We start from the raw sequence: 15,226 nt of genomic DNA on the forward strand, positions 1-15,226 counted from the left end.
CATTCAGTTCCTTATCTTTTGCCCCCTTCCCTTGACCCATCTGAATCATGTTGCCAAATATTCTCTCAAAGCGTGCTGATTTCACTTTTGGGGTAGCAGATATGTATTGTATCGTCATGACCTAAAATACTTAATCTTCTCTCTGATAAAGGAGTCATTTGGTCAGAAATAGTATGTGCCCAACAATTTAAATCTACATAAATATTTCATCCTTTGAAATTTTACTGCATTAGTCTTGATAAATCTTGATAAGTCTTAGTAGAGGTGACCTTAAAGTTTTTCCCCCACAGATAAAAAGGAAAATGATGATTATATGTTATACTACAACAATTGTCTGGTTTTCTTGAAAATTAAAATGCCTCTTTAAATTAGTAGGTGGATGTTCTGGGGCTGTATTGGGATGTCTCTGTGTGTCTGCAGCCATTTTGCTGAGGTGGTAGAGTACCTTGCCAAGGGAGAGGCGGGGAGAACCTATAGACTTGTTTCTTATAATTCCAAGAATACCTCTGGGGGGCTGTCTGAGCAGATGGGTAATTCGGGGGGGAGGCTGAGAGTATGAGTACCTGAAACCAATGCCTATTAGTCAAAGGATGTACAAATGGTCACAAAAAGGAAAGAATATACATATATAGAATTGCTTGTCTCTACGAGTCTTTATCTAGGGGAGAATGTGATCACAAGTTTTCTTTTTCCATTTGCAATTTGGCAGGCCTTATTGAAATGTTCAGATTTGTTAATATCAACCCTTTAAAAGATAAAAATATCAAATAAATCATGGAAATGAGTGGCCAATTTTGTTAGAGAAAAATTGTCAAATAAGTACGTGTTATGGGCAAGATGTATAATCCGGATATTATGAGCAATTCTTAGTTTATGCCTAGGAATTCACTAGAAGCTATTTTTAACAGAGCTCAGATTTCTTCCTATGATACATCTTTTCCTCAGTTCACCCTTCTTATCATGCTCAGCATGCATAGATTTATATACTACATAATTATGGCATATTCTTAGGCACACACATAATATCAAGTCACTGCAGCAGACATTTTTTCTTCTCATTGAGAACAAAGTATTTCCTGCTTTATTAATGTGATAGCCTTCCTTAACATTCTACTTTTTAAAAAAATGTTGTCAATGTCATACTTTCTTTTTGCTAAGCGGATAACGTAAGTCTACCTCTTGCTATTTCACATGCATATACATATGTGCACACCTTTTTTTTGCAGGGAATAAGCTATGACACAGATTTGACTGTTACAGTTGAATTATAATGGATTCTGTAGAAAAATCAAAATTGGCTTTGGGGAAGGACTTAAAAATTAGCATTCATAAGTTGTTTTTTCCTCATATTTTACTCCATATTACCTTCAAAAAACAAATGACATCTATTCGAGATAAAACTGCTGCTATCATTTAGATAAATTCTCATTGTACATTATAAATATAACATGCTATATTTAGTTTGCATATAAATTTTATGTAAAAGGGAAATTCTCACATGAATATTCATTTCATATCCCTGGTATTCTATGTTAAAAATCAAACCCTGAATAGATTAAGAGCCTCAGGGTCATGGCACAGCAGAGCATAGAAGCAACCAGGTCTCTAATCTGGCCCCAGGCTCCATTTAATCCATTATCCAGTGTTTCCAATGACCCTTTTTCTCAGACCCTTGAAAAGTATAGCTCTGTCATCAGGCTCAGAGGCTTGCTTGATAGAACCATTGTTTCACTTTACTCTAGGTAGAACCATTGTTTCACTTTACTCTTGATAGAACCATTGTTTCACTTTTTACTCTAGTTTAAATGGGTGATCTAACAGTCTGAGAAGTATATTGCTGTCTATCTGTCCATAATCTACCTATCTATTGAGATAGTTCTAACTGAATTATCTGTACTTAGTTTTCATTTTTGGTTAGGACTTTTTCTTAAGATGACTAAATCCTACATTTGATCCCTACATGAGGCTTTCGATTTCTTTGCTTATATGCTAAAGTTTATCTTCACAGCAGACATCTGTAAGATCCCTTGAAGTTGTTTGATGGGAGAAAGAAGGGTCAATAACCTTCAATACAAGAAAGTCTGAAGGAAAAATCATTCAAAAAGCTTCTCAAGAGCTGAGTTACAGCATATCTATGACACCACCGTGGAAGAACACAAGGGTCATTGCAGACTGTTTTCTAAAGATACAAAACTCAATAGACTTCAATTTAAATAGTCAACAGGATGTTGAACTTCCACAGGAAAGATATTGAAAATAACAGGGACACATTATTCTGCCACCGTACTAAACCACAACGTATCTGGATCTGTCACACCACATCAGTTCTTCTTGTTGAAGCACTGCAAAGTATACGAAAGAACAGAAATTCCAAAGCAAGACCGTACGTACTTCTTAAGAAGATAAAGGGATCGATTTGCGACATTAGGCTTTACAGTTAGAAAACTTGTCTACTCAGGCAAAGTTGAAATTTATGATAGGAATATATAAAATGAGTACATCAAAAGTCTTTTTGTAAGGATTAAAAAATGGGAGGTATAAAAGTGATCATTTCTTGTCAGTTATGTTATCAGAGGTCTGGGAAACATTCCCTGAAATGGAAGGCAAGCAAATTTAGTAGCACTGAAAAAGCATTTCTTTACATTGTAAGTAGCTCACAGAGTGACATGGGTTGAAAATCTGAGTCAGTTCACGAGCCCTTGAGAAAAGCCCCTGCATAGAGCTTCAGTCTATCACTGGGAAAATTAACAGGATGAAGAACACGTTTGTAAGCCGCTCTCCTCTCTGTGAGTCGTTCAGTCTTGTTATTATAAATCTAGAACCTCACAACGGAGGACTGTGAAATGTTTGACCACTTCCTTGGCCAGACTGCGGTATTAAATGAGACAAGATAGAAGGCTCATTAACAGAGTTGTTAAATCAGACCTGGCCTGTTTGTCTATATCACACCTTTGGTAAAAGGTTATAGCATTCCCACCCTGTTGTCCTTAGCCACCTCCCCACCTCCCAGCCCCCGTCAAAAAAGACCAGTTTCCTCTGCCCTAATAATGACTGCTCCCCAGTACAAGACACTAGGAATCTGTGATGAGGATACTGAAAATCCTGAGAGGTTGTGAGCACCGGTTAATTTAAGAGTCTCTCGGTGATAGAACCTGAGCATGTATTCAAATACAGTGTGTTTTCTACAAGAGTCTAATAACAATAGCATGTATCCCCTTATAACCATGGATCTAGTAAAACACTTAGAACTCAGTGTTAGATGGGAGGCACTCAGGATTCATCAGCTTTGATGAATAATATACTGTTGGGACAAATATATTTGATATAGAAAATTCTCCAAGCAAAAGTATCATTCATGGGGCGCCTGGGTGGCACCGCGGTTAAGCGTCTGCCTTCGGCTCAGGGCGTGATCCCGGAGTTCTGGGATGGAGCCCCACATCAGGCTCCTCCGCTATGAGCCTGCTTCTTCCTCTCCCACTCCCCCTGCTTGTGTTCCCCCTCTCACTGGCTGTCTCTATCTCTGTCGAATAAATAAATAAAATATTTAAAAAAATTAAACAATCTTTAAAAAAAAGTATCATTCATAATATTTTTTATTCTAGAAAATCTCTTTTTATCCTAAAAATTCCCAGATAAATTAACTCCCTGAAGTCAGGGTATCTAAAGGAAATGTTGCCTTTAGAAGATATTTCTCTAAGCTGGAATTTTAATTATCACAATTAAATGTGTACCTTATTTAACCATTCAGTTGTGGTTTGGATATAATTTCTAGCCAACTTTCATGGAAAATTCTGTTACAAGTATTGCAAGTAGGAAGCAGCCACTGACTCTTAATTGTACAAGTTACTAAAGGTTTGAAGCTTCTATTTTTTAATGTTATTTACTATTTTCTGACACTACGTAACATATCTCATTGTTTATTATCTATCTAGTTCCTCTAGCAAGATTTAAGCTTCATAAGGGCAAGAAATTTTCATTAACTTAATTAGTTGAGCTAATTCCTAATTAACTCTACATATTTTCATTACTTGCATACAGGAAAAGTCTAGAAATACTATATCTGCTTATGCTGCACTGTGTCTATAGCATTTTTCAAAATTAAATATTCTGTATTTCATTTGGAATATCAGAATTTTTAGACGTTCCATATAAGTTACCCATAATGGGAGCCTTAACGTCCTACATGCTTCTTTAAGAATTGTTCCCAAGATATTTTCTATGGAGAAAACTCCATGAAGAAAATGTTCCTAATGTGAGTTATTTAGTTTAAATGGGAATAGGCAGGGTTATTTTATATTGAATATCAGCTCCAATGTCATAATTATTTTATGCAAAAAGGACACAGGTTATCTAAACCTTTCTTCTAATTTAAGCAAGATCGCACTTTATGCATGTCAGAATGTACTCTACTTTAAAGGTCACTTAAGAAGGTGTTTTATTCCAGTACATTTGTAAAACATATCAAATCTCTTTGCTATGAACTTTTCTTATTGTTAGTACTTCGAGTATTTATAGTCTTTAAAATCGAAGAGTGTATCTATGTCAGATTCAGATATAGTCCTTTTTTTCCCTGCCTTTTCCACATTTTATAGTCTCTCCAATAGCTTTGACGGTTAAGCCAAACTGATCATCCGAGACTGTGAATCATGAAATTTTCACATATTTTCTAATTAGTAAATGATGAGATGGATATGATACCAGAGAGGTTTAAAATGATGGGCTAAATTGAGAAAATGGGATTTCTCAACAAACCACAGTAGGATAGAGGAAAGAATAATTAAAATGTAAATTTTAACTATGGCTACAATAACGAGAGGAAAACAAGGCTTTTACCATCTACGTTAAGGTTTTCTACCTTACCAAGATTTGCTGCAGATCCCAAAACATTTTTCTTTCTATGGAAAGAACAGAGAGAGATTGGAGAATGTCCTAGTGTTTAATTTCCTATATTTTGATGGAATATATCATTTCAAAGATAAACTTAAAATGGATTGATTTTAAAGAATTTTGCTTTAAGTATAGAATCACTAATTCTGCAGAGTCATTTGTATTTGTCTTTTAGAAGGTGTATCTATTAAGAAAATGAGAACGATTAGTGATATATAGCCAATGAGATATGTTGAAGGTCTTTAGAAGCCAAGCATACAAACAAAAAACCCAGAAAATCATTCCTGGGACATGAAGTCATTGAAATCACAAATCCTAAAACCTACGGTTACATTTCATAGGCTGCATCTGGGGGCAAGTCCCCCAAGACTTGCAAAGTATTTATTTAGCTTTTGGGATTAGGCCTTGGCACTACGATGGGCAGAACCTGTTTTAAATATGCCTACGTCCGAAACTTGAATGACTATTCTTTTCTGGGCAATGAAATTCCATGGCAGCAACACGTTTTTATTATATTTTCTATAGTAACACATTTACCCAGGACCCACGGTAATATCATCCACTCGACGATGGTTGGTGGTGGACCTTGCCTGTTCAAGTCTGACCTGTCGATGTGCTGAGAGGCAAGCAGCAGCAGGAACAAAAAAGTCAAATAGGACGCTGTATGGCAGATGAACTTGATAAATGGCTTTCTGATGAACAGTCCCAGTGGGCTTTTAGGAGCTATAAGGTAGCACACAGAGAAGACGGGAAAAAGAAGTCCTATTATGAAACACGTCACCATCTTCACTGCCCAGTGGCGTCTCCTCCAGCCTGGGAACTCATCGTACCAGCGAGATGCAAGCAGTTGTTGGCAATTGGGCTGAGCGACAAACTAAACAGAAAGGAAAGGAAAGGAAGAGTCAGTGTTACGTGCGGTGGCGTCGGTTCATCAGCAAGACCACAGATTTATCTTTAAAGCCAGAAGTCCTGCTTTAAATAATTTTATACTGGGTGCCTGACCGGCTCAGTTGGTAGAGCGTGCTACTCTTGATCTCAGGGTTGTGAGTTTGAGCCCCACATCCGGGTATTCAGATTACTTAAAAAAAATAAAATCTATAAAAAAATATTAGAGTTAATCATAAAGTCCTTTAAATCATTCTGTGAATAAAGCCCATGTATTTAACATTTTCTACCCAAGGCAGAGTGCTGTGTGCTTTGCCAGACGTGACAGAAACCAGCAGTTGTACTTGAGTAAGTAAAAATACAGCTGGAGAACATGAATATTCATAGGACACACTGATAAGTGAGCAAAGTTGTGTACAAAGGCACAAACATATACATACATATATAAGAACTGAGATATATATATATACACACATATATATATACATATATAGCACAAGAAAAGATGTTAATAGTGGTTATTTCTCGGCTTACTGGTTATTTTCTGGTAATGACATTATACTAGATTTTCATTTTTATATTTGGGTGTACTTTGAACATTTTCTTTTTTTTAATGGTGCTTTCACAGCTTCTTTTTTTTTTTTATGTTCAGTCAGCCACTGTATAGCACATCATTCGTTTTTGATGTGGTGTTCAATGATTCATTAGTTACATGTAACACCCACTGCACATCACAACGCTTGCCCTCCTTAATACCCATCACCCTATTACTCTCTCCCCCCACACCCCTCCCTTCTGAAACCCTCAGTTTGTTTCTTGGAGTCCATAGTCTCTCATGGTTCATCTCCCTCTTTGATCTCTCCCCCTTCAGATTTCCCTCCCTTCCCCTAATGTCCTCCATGCTATTTCTTATGTTCCACCTATGAGTGAAACCATATGATAACTGCCTTTCTCTGCTTGACTTACTTCACTTAGCATAATCCCCTCCAGTTCCATCCATCAATGCAAATGGTGGGTATTCATCCTTTCTGATGGCTGAATAACATTCCATCGTATATATGAACCACATCTTTAGCCAGTCATCTGTTGAAGGGCATCTCAGCTCCTTCCAAGATTTGGTTATTGTGGACATTGCTGCTATGAACACTGGGGTGTATAGACCCCTTCTTTTCACTACATCTGTATCTTTGGGGTAGATACCTAGTAGTGCAATTGCTGGGTCATAGGGTAGCTCTATTTTTAACATCTTGACGAATCTCCATACTGTTTTCCAGAGTGGCTGTACCAGCTTGCATTCCCACCAACAGTATTAAGGGGGTTCTCCTTTCTCCATATTCTCACCAATATTTGTTGTTTCCTACTTTGTTAATTTTTGCCGTTCTAATTGGTGTGAGGTGGTATCTCATTGTGGTTTTGATTTGTATTTCCTTGATGGCTAATGATGTTGAGCATTTTTTCATGTGTCTGTGCCATTTGTATGTCTTCTTTGGAGAAGTGTCTGTTCATGTCTTTGGCCCACTTTTTGAGTGGGTTATTTGTTTTTTAACATTTCCTATGATAAACACTTACTACTTTCATCATCAGAAAAAGCAAATATATTTTCAATTGGGTTGAGGCAATAAGAAATACGTACATGAAAGCATATTAGGATTACCAGAATGTAAATCATCATAGCTGAATTTTGTGGAAATAAAATAGATACTTTGCCTAAGTATAATCAATTACCATATACCAAACATTTCACAAACATAACATCATTTTATCCTAACAACATGTTAGAGATATAGTATAGATCTTATTCTCTTTTAATGATGAGGATAGAGTGTGTTATAAGAGGTCAGTAAATTTACTCAAGGTTACATATCTAGTAAATGATAAAATATTAGATTAACTGGTCTAGGATTTTTTTTTTTTTTCTGCACAGTACCTTTCTCACTGGGATTGACAGCTAAGCATTATATAAATTCAGAAGGAGTTATTTCTTCCAGACAGACTGGTCCAAGAATGCTTCCCAGTAGATGTGGGCTCTAAAGGGGCAGATTTGTTTAAGCAGAGAAGAGAGGGGAAGGCAGTTAAAGGCAAGGTATGGTGAGAGAGAGAGAACATACGCTGGCAAAGAGTGTTTGAGGGATGCCCTATGGGCAGTTTGACTGTAGTAGAAGCTTTGGTTTCTTGCAAGGGATTTGGGAAAGTTCTGCTGACATCATATTTCTTCTTTGGTCTTAGCCTGTATGGATCTCCTTTAGACAAGACTTTGCCCTTACTCTCTTCTGGTGGTAAGCAAGCAAAAAATCCCAGAGTTCTCATAAAGAGCCTTGCTTGTCACAAATGCTTGAGAGTGAAAGGAAAGACAGGCTGATTGACTAAAAGAGCAGTTCAATAGTTGAGCTGTGCAAACATATGGGTTGGACATGAAATGATTTCTCATGCAACTGTTTCTCATCACCTTGTTTTGTATACCCTACTTATCAAATACATAGTGGGCAAAGAAATATGTAATAAATCAAATCAAATTTATGATAATGGGTTAAATAGATATAGATAAAATAAAACTGCATTTCTTTAAGACTTAGATGATGAGGGCCATTTTTATTACTTTATAAATAATTAATAAAATCAAATTTCATAATCCAAAGAATAGCTTTTCTTATCACCATCCTTGCCTATTATTCTGGTCAAAATCAGGTATTTGAAAGTCAAAATAGAGTTCTTGGTGATAGATCTGCAGAGTAATGGGATGTAAAGTCATTAATAAGCCCTGTTCTTTTTAAGAGTCCCCCCTCCGACACACATACACAGTCCTTCCCAACAGCATTTTATAAACAAAACAGTCTATCATCCTCTTTCTAGTTTTTCATTTAAAACATTCCTTATACTATAAGAATTTAGCACAGGTGAAAGGCCTTAATAAAAGGGAGTTAGACTTACAGAAAATGCGAAGTCTAACAAGCAGTTGCTGTAATATCTCATAAATCCTCGCAAATTGAAGAAACACTGTAAGGGGCTAAGTATGAATAACAGATGTAACACATGCAGAAAAAGTAAAAGAAAGGTGTGTACTTTGTGTAACATGACCTGGGTGAATTCTAGGACTAACCACCTCTGCCCTTCTTGGCCCAAATCTCATGACAACATGAGACACCCCAGGACAACTGAACAAATAACTTTATTAGGAGCATATCAGGTTTGCTTGGATAAATATTTCTGTTGCCTAATACACACATATAGACTGTGTTAAATTACCCAGAAGAAGCAAATTATTTAGTCCTTCTAGAACACCTGCCAAATTAAGGTTAACCTTAATTTTTACTAATGATTTTTTTCTTAAAAGGTCTTTTTCTTTAATTATTGGAAAGTATACATCTGTGCTTAGTAAATGAAGAGTGTACTGATTTTCTACTAAACACAGATACAGTGAGGCTTATGTAGAGGTGAAGAATAGAGATAGGACTATAAGAAGTGCAGGAGTGAGTGTATATAATATGCAAGTTTCCCCAAATGTGGATATTATTTGACTACAAATCTGTTCTAATCATAGGCTTGAAATAACACAAAAACTATTCCTATAACCCAAGGGAATAATATAATAACCCAAAAAGAATCACTATAAATCTAAATGCCTTCACAATGGTTTTACATCCTCTCTCTACTCTACCTATTCACTACATGTCTATACCAGCACCCTCCAGATTGTATGCTATTTTTTTAAAAAGATTTTATTTATTTATTTGACAGAGATAGAGACAGCTAGCGAGAGAGGGAACACAAGCAGGGGGAGTGGGAGAGGAAGAAGCAGGCTCATAGCGGAGGAGCCTGATGTGGGGCTCGATCCCATAACGCTGGGATCACGCCCTGAGCCGAAGGCAGATGCTTAACCGCTGTGCCACCCAGGCGCCCCCCAGATTGTATGCTATTAATTAATAGATTTTCCATGAAAAAAATGAGTCATGTTAAATTAGTTACCAAAATAAGGCTTAAAAGAATTAAACTTCTATATTACGGGATTTTTTAGACTGCAATTTCTAAAGTGGATTAAAACATTTCATTATCTCATGTGTCCCTTCTTCCTTCTATTCTTTGTTTTTTTCTTTCTTTCATGCTTCACTGTGTACTTCATGTTTTCTTTGTCCCCTCCTTCCTGTCTTTCTTTCTCTCTCTCCCCCCCCCCAACCAGTCTCTTGGTTTATTTGAATTATTTAGAGGAACACTCAGCTTTACCCCAACTCCCTCTGAAAGACACCCTCAGAGAGGGGCCATCCTATCTCTGACATCTGTCACTGGCCCATTCCAACAAAGCCCTTTCCAGCCATCACATTGCTGGGAGCCCACAGCTCCGGTCTCCTCTGCATCATCTTTCGACCGCACATTGAGTCACAGGAACTACCCTTCCAGGACTGGGGAAAGTGGGGTATCTCTTCAGGCACACTGAGTTACAGCCTCTCTTCTCCCTATAGTTGTTGGCCAATTCTAGCACAAATCCTGCCATCATATTAAAATTCATATTAAAACATTAGGAACATTCAAATTCACATTTGTGCCATGCATTTATAAAAGCCGCTAAAAAAAAAAAAAAAAGGAAAAACTTTCTATCCCGCCTTTCAATAACCTTTAAAAAAGTTTCAAAAACCTGATCTCATGATTATATATAGAATCACTGAGTCATGGTATTCAAAATATTAAAAAACTGTAATTATTGAAATTTAATTTTTACAAATAAGGTGGGATCCAGTATTAATGATTTTAAAACAACTACTCAAAATACTTGAACACTCAACACCATTAAGGAAACAAAAAAATGATGAAGAGAAAGGATAAAGCTACAAAGTAAAAACAAACAAAAAATCCAAAAACTAAAATCAAAGAAACAAGAAACCTCACTACTAAGTGAGGAGGAATTAAATATTGACTGGGTATAGACATAATCAACAGAAGAAAATACAAAAATTAATGGAGCCCTAGTAATTAAAATAACTATTGGTCAGATTTACTTGGTATTTGTCCTTTCTTCATCTTTTCAGTTTTTAAATATATTTTCTAGTTTAAAAATTTGTATCCAAGATTCAGACTGCAGCCATATTCTCTGTAAGAACAAAATCTAGATTCTGGGGACAACCAACCTGGCTGCTTTCTGCATCCTAAGTCGGATAGTTACAGGACAGTCTCAATTGAGTTGGGTCTCAAGAGAGTTGAAACTTAAGAGCTGAATGTATTAGAAGGATTTACATACAGGCAATCTGGTTTCTTTGTTTAAAAAGGACCATAGTTTCCTCTGGGTCTTACTGTTTATTTCTGAGCAATTAAAAAATAATCTATATCCTTTGGGGTTTCATTTCCTCTGCCCAGGAATGCTTTTCAACAGCTCGTTTTGTAATGTTGATAGCAAGGTTTAAGGATTATGTGTAGGCCTAGGAGCTTTAGGGAATTATTTTGTCCCTAGCTAAAAAGCTTTCTTCAACTTCAGTCCCTAATTTCCTTCATAGCTCCCATGCCCTTTAACCATCTGGGTCTCCCCCTGTTTCTTAGAGATAGCTCTAGTTGTGTTCCTAATTAAAACAGTTCTGGTCTCCTGGAGCCCAGCCAGGCTGCATAACTGATCAGATGCTGCTACTTTATTAATCAAACATCATTTTCACCTGGTCCTCCCCTAATTTAATTAAGCCAGTGGCATCATCTATGATGCTAGATAAATGGGGAGAGGACCAAGATCTGAAAGAACCAGATAAGTCTGTCTTCTGGGAACTCAACATGTGTTGGGGACTGATCATGTGACCAGTCTGCCAGTTTTTCTAATTTTTTCTATTTTTCTATTTTTTGCTTTCCTCACTTTAAGGTCAGTCTTCTTATTGAGGTTATGAAGAGGCAAATTTAGTTCAGTGAAGAAGCCTTTGCTGTGAGACGGATGGGAGTCACACATCCCGCACATAGTCTATCGTACAGAGTAGTGTAACTTAGAGCATTAGATGATGAGTTAAAAAAGAGGTGAAGACTCTAAGAAGGACTGTGCCAACAGGAAGGAATCTGGGAAAACTGAAGACAGGAAGCAGAATTTGAAAGTTGAGTCTGAAATAATAGGTAGAATTTGACAGGCACAGCAGTAGATGGATGTATTTTCATTTAGATGTAGAGAATCTCATGGTAAATACTTGAGGATGGGGACAGGCATGTTCCGATGAGCTACCCCTTGTGCTAGAAGGTCATTATCAGTGGTGAATATCCCAGTGATACAGTGTAAAGGAAAACCGTAGCCATATTTTGAGACATAGGTGAAAGTATTTATTGAGGCGATGGTTGAGTCTAGGTCCTTGCTGCTCAGTGTGGCATCAGCCGGAAGCTCATCAGCAAGGCAAAATCTTAGGCCGCACTTTGCACCTGCTGGCTAGGACTGACATCCGACAGTGTGATTCCTATGAATGTTAAAATCTGATAAACACTGGTTTAAAGGATTTGGTGTCTAATGAAGTTCTACTTAGCTCCACTGTAGCTGATAAATGCTGAAAGAGTAGTTTTAATTCAATGCAAACATACATTTGAATACTTATAAGTCCTCGGAGCATGTCTGTGTGGGAAGGAGTGGGGGTGCTTGGGTGTGTGGTGTGTGTATGGGTGCGGGACTTTGTTTTAAGCTAAAGCCAGCTGTGAGTGGTATGAGAAGTTGGGTGAGAGGAACTAGCCACAGAGTGGTGGAGGGTTCTCAAAATTGAGTAAGCAGCAGGGTTGCCTAGAGGCTTGTTAAAACCCACGGTCCCGAGCCCCGCCTCATCTGATTCAGTAGGTCCAAGGGGAAGCCCCAAACTTCGCATTTCTACCAAGTTGCCACATGAGGCTGATGTTGCCAGTCCAGGGACAAATGATACGAACCCCAGTTTTACAGAAGAAGACTTTTTGCGTAATATCGGCTAGTCCTCCAGTTTTTCTAAGTTTTTCTATTTTCCTATTTTTTGCTTTCCTCACCTAACGTCAGTCCCCTTATTGAGGTTATGAACAGGCAAATTTAGTTCGTGAAGATGCCTTTGCTGTCAGATGCATAGAAATCACACATCTAGGGTGCCTGGGTGGCACAGTGGTTGAGCGTCTGCCTTCGGCTCAGGGCGTGATCCCGGCGTTATGGGATCGAGCCCCACATCAGGTTCCTCCGCTATGAGCCTGCTTCTTCCTCTCCCACTCCCCCTGCTTGTGTTCCCTCTCTCACTGTCTGTCTCTATCTCTGTCGAATAAATAAATAAAATCTTAAAAAAAAAGAAATCACACATCTAGTGCGTAGTCTATGGTGCAGATTAGTGTAACATCTAATTACAGGAATAAACACAAAAATACTAAGGGAGTGATGCCCATCAAGTCACTGAACTGTAGTACACGTAGGAAAGCTGAATGTAGTACAGTGGTAGCCAGGAGCTAAGAGCTGACTAATTCACCATAGAAATGCCTAGAAAGGACCCACAACAGCATGAAATAGACCGGGACACAATGAATAGGGGAGACATGCATAGATGATAAAGACCCTGGATCAGAAAAGGAGAAAAAAATTCTCATACCTGGTTTCTGACAGATGTCTACTCTATGCATCACCATCTGGCTTCACTGTGACCCTAAAGTGAAATGGCAAATCACGGGGTCCTTATATTACATGTCTGGCTGTCGTAGGGATTAAGAGGATATGAACCTTAGAACAGCCCACTGGGGTTTGAATCCTAGATCTGCAGTTTCCAGATGGTGAGAATGTTAATAAGTCATTAAATTTTCAGTGTGTTTTTTTCCTGATCTGTCAGGGATAATAGAAACACTTATCATATAAAGTTATTGTAAAATTAATTAAGCTTAATACATGAAGAATACAGCAGTTCCTATGAACATACAGATACTGTATGTTCAATAAATGCTAGGTATTACCAATATTACATATACACACACATATTTACATGTGTGAGGATGTGTCTATACACACATATGTCCATACACATACACGGTCACTGACAGTCTTTTACAAAAACATATTATTTATTCACTTTCAGAGTATTGCAGTTAAGCTAATTGACATATATTTACATATTAAATAACTCATTTTCATTAACAGAATGTCACAAGATAGGGGATTAGTTTTAAAAGATTCTATAAGGAACTTACTTTCAGAAGATGGTAACAATTATTTAAGCCTAAGGTAATACCAATAAAGTAAATAGTTGACTAATTGAGTTTTTATTAGCCTCCTTAAAAGATAAAAAAATGAGTGAAGACTTAATCATATCTGAGAAGGCACTGGCAAAAAGCTCGAGATTAGTCAAGAAGACTGATTGATAAACTTTAGAGCCTCCCCTCTGCTGACTATATTGGCCAACAAACCCCTTGGTGCTATCAAGTTCAAAGACTCTCCTATCTAGTCATCAAATCACCTGATTACTCTCCTTGGACATAAAGGTCAAATTCATATTTGCAGACTGGGGTGCAAGGAACAGCTCAAAGCATATTACTAGGGCACCACTTCCGATGTCTCCATATGCAGAAGGGAAGATGGCAACTGAACTCCATCTGATAGTGTTGGCGAGGCAGGGGCAGGATTTAACTTCTTACATCATTTCTGGGCCTAAATTCAAAATTGGTTTGGCAACTGAGCTGGCATATGAGTGGGCAGTAATGGGAAGTCGAAAATGCAGAGGCAAAGGGAATAAGGTGGGAGGTGATAAACCCAATGTTGAATACATTAAATTATTGAACCTGGCAAATAAACGAAACCCAATTTAGGTAATGGGAAGGTAGAGTCAATAGATATTGTTAGTTCTCTGAAAATCACAAAGGGCAACAGTTGGTAGAAATTCCATATCCATTCAATACCCCTCTTCAGGGTGTATGTGAAAGATTGTTTTAAACTATCATGGCAGATGGGTGAAAAACTGCCAGTCTTTTCTAGCCGGTTACCTAGAAGTTTTCTTAAAAATGGATAGAGATATGGAGGTAGAAAATTATACAGTTTTGAAGGAACCACCATTTACTTGACCACTGAAGCATGTAGGTGAATAATAAGAGAGAATAGTAGATGGAAAATGGAAGCAGGTTTGGTCTGATCCTGACCAGCCCTCAGTGGGTTGGTTCCCCAGTCTCTGATGAGCCACCAACAGTTTCTGCACCTAGGAGTGGCGTGTTCACAAAGGGTGTTCCACTTTTCCTCAGAGTCTCCTGGGGAGACTTTTCCTGAGGACCATCTTCCATTAGAATGAGAATCCAGCAGGGAAAAAGAAGAGACACAATGGGAACGAATACTAGTTATCCTTATAAGATGAAAGGATATAGTCACCTTTGTTTTCCCCTTCCCTTCCCTGTCTCTTTCCACATAACATCGAGCACATATTTCTGAGAAAATTAAATTGTACAAGACCCCGCAAAATAGAGTGTCCTTATACCTTCTTTCCAGAAACAACGGTTGATACTGCAGAAGAGAGTCTCTCATCTATGCTGCCAATTT

General features: G+C 37.7%; 1 protein-coding gene across 6 annotated transcripts in view; it reads right to left on the reverse strand.

Annotated features, from left to right (window-relative positions):
* TRPC4 (transient receptor potential cation channel subfamily C member 4) overlaps window positions 1–15,226 on the reverse strand; it is a 143,023-nt gene that overhangs the window by 48,689 nt on the left and 79,108 nt on the right. For all 6 annotated transcript variants that reach the window (XM_008692264.1, XM_008692262.1, XM_008692261.1 and 3 more), the window contains one exon: window positions 5,425–5,761. In XM_008692264.1, coding sequence (XP_008690486.1) covers window positions 5,425–5,761 — 337 coding nt within the window. The remainder of the gene's footprint in view (window positions 1–5,424; window positions 5,762–15,226) is intronic.

The sequence above is a fragment of the Ursus maritimus genome, unplaced genomic scaffold, assembly GCF_017311325.1.
Source record: "Ursus maritimus isolate PB19 unplaced genomic scaffold, ASM1731132v1 scaffold_10, whole genome shotgun sequence".
NCBI lineage: Eukaryota > Metazoa > Chordata > Mammalia > Carnivora > Ursidae > Ursus > Ursus maritimus.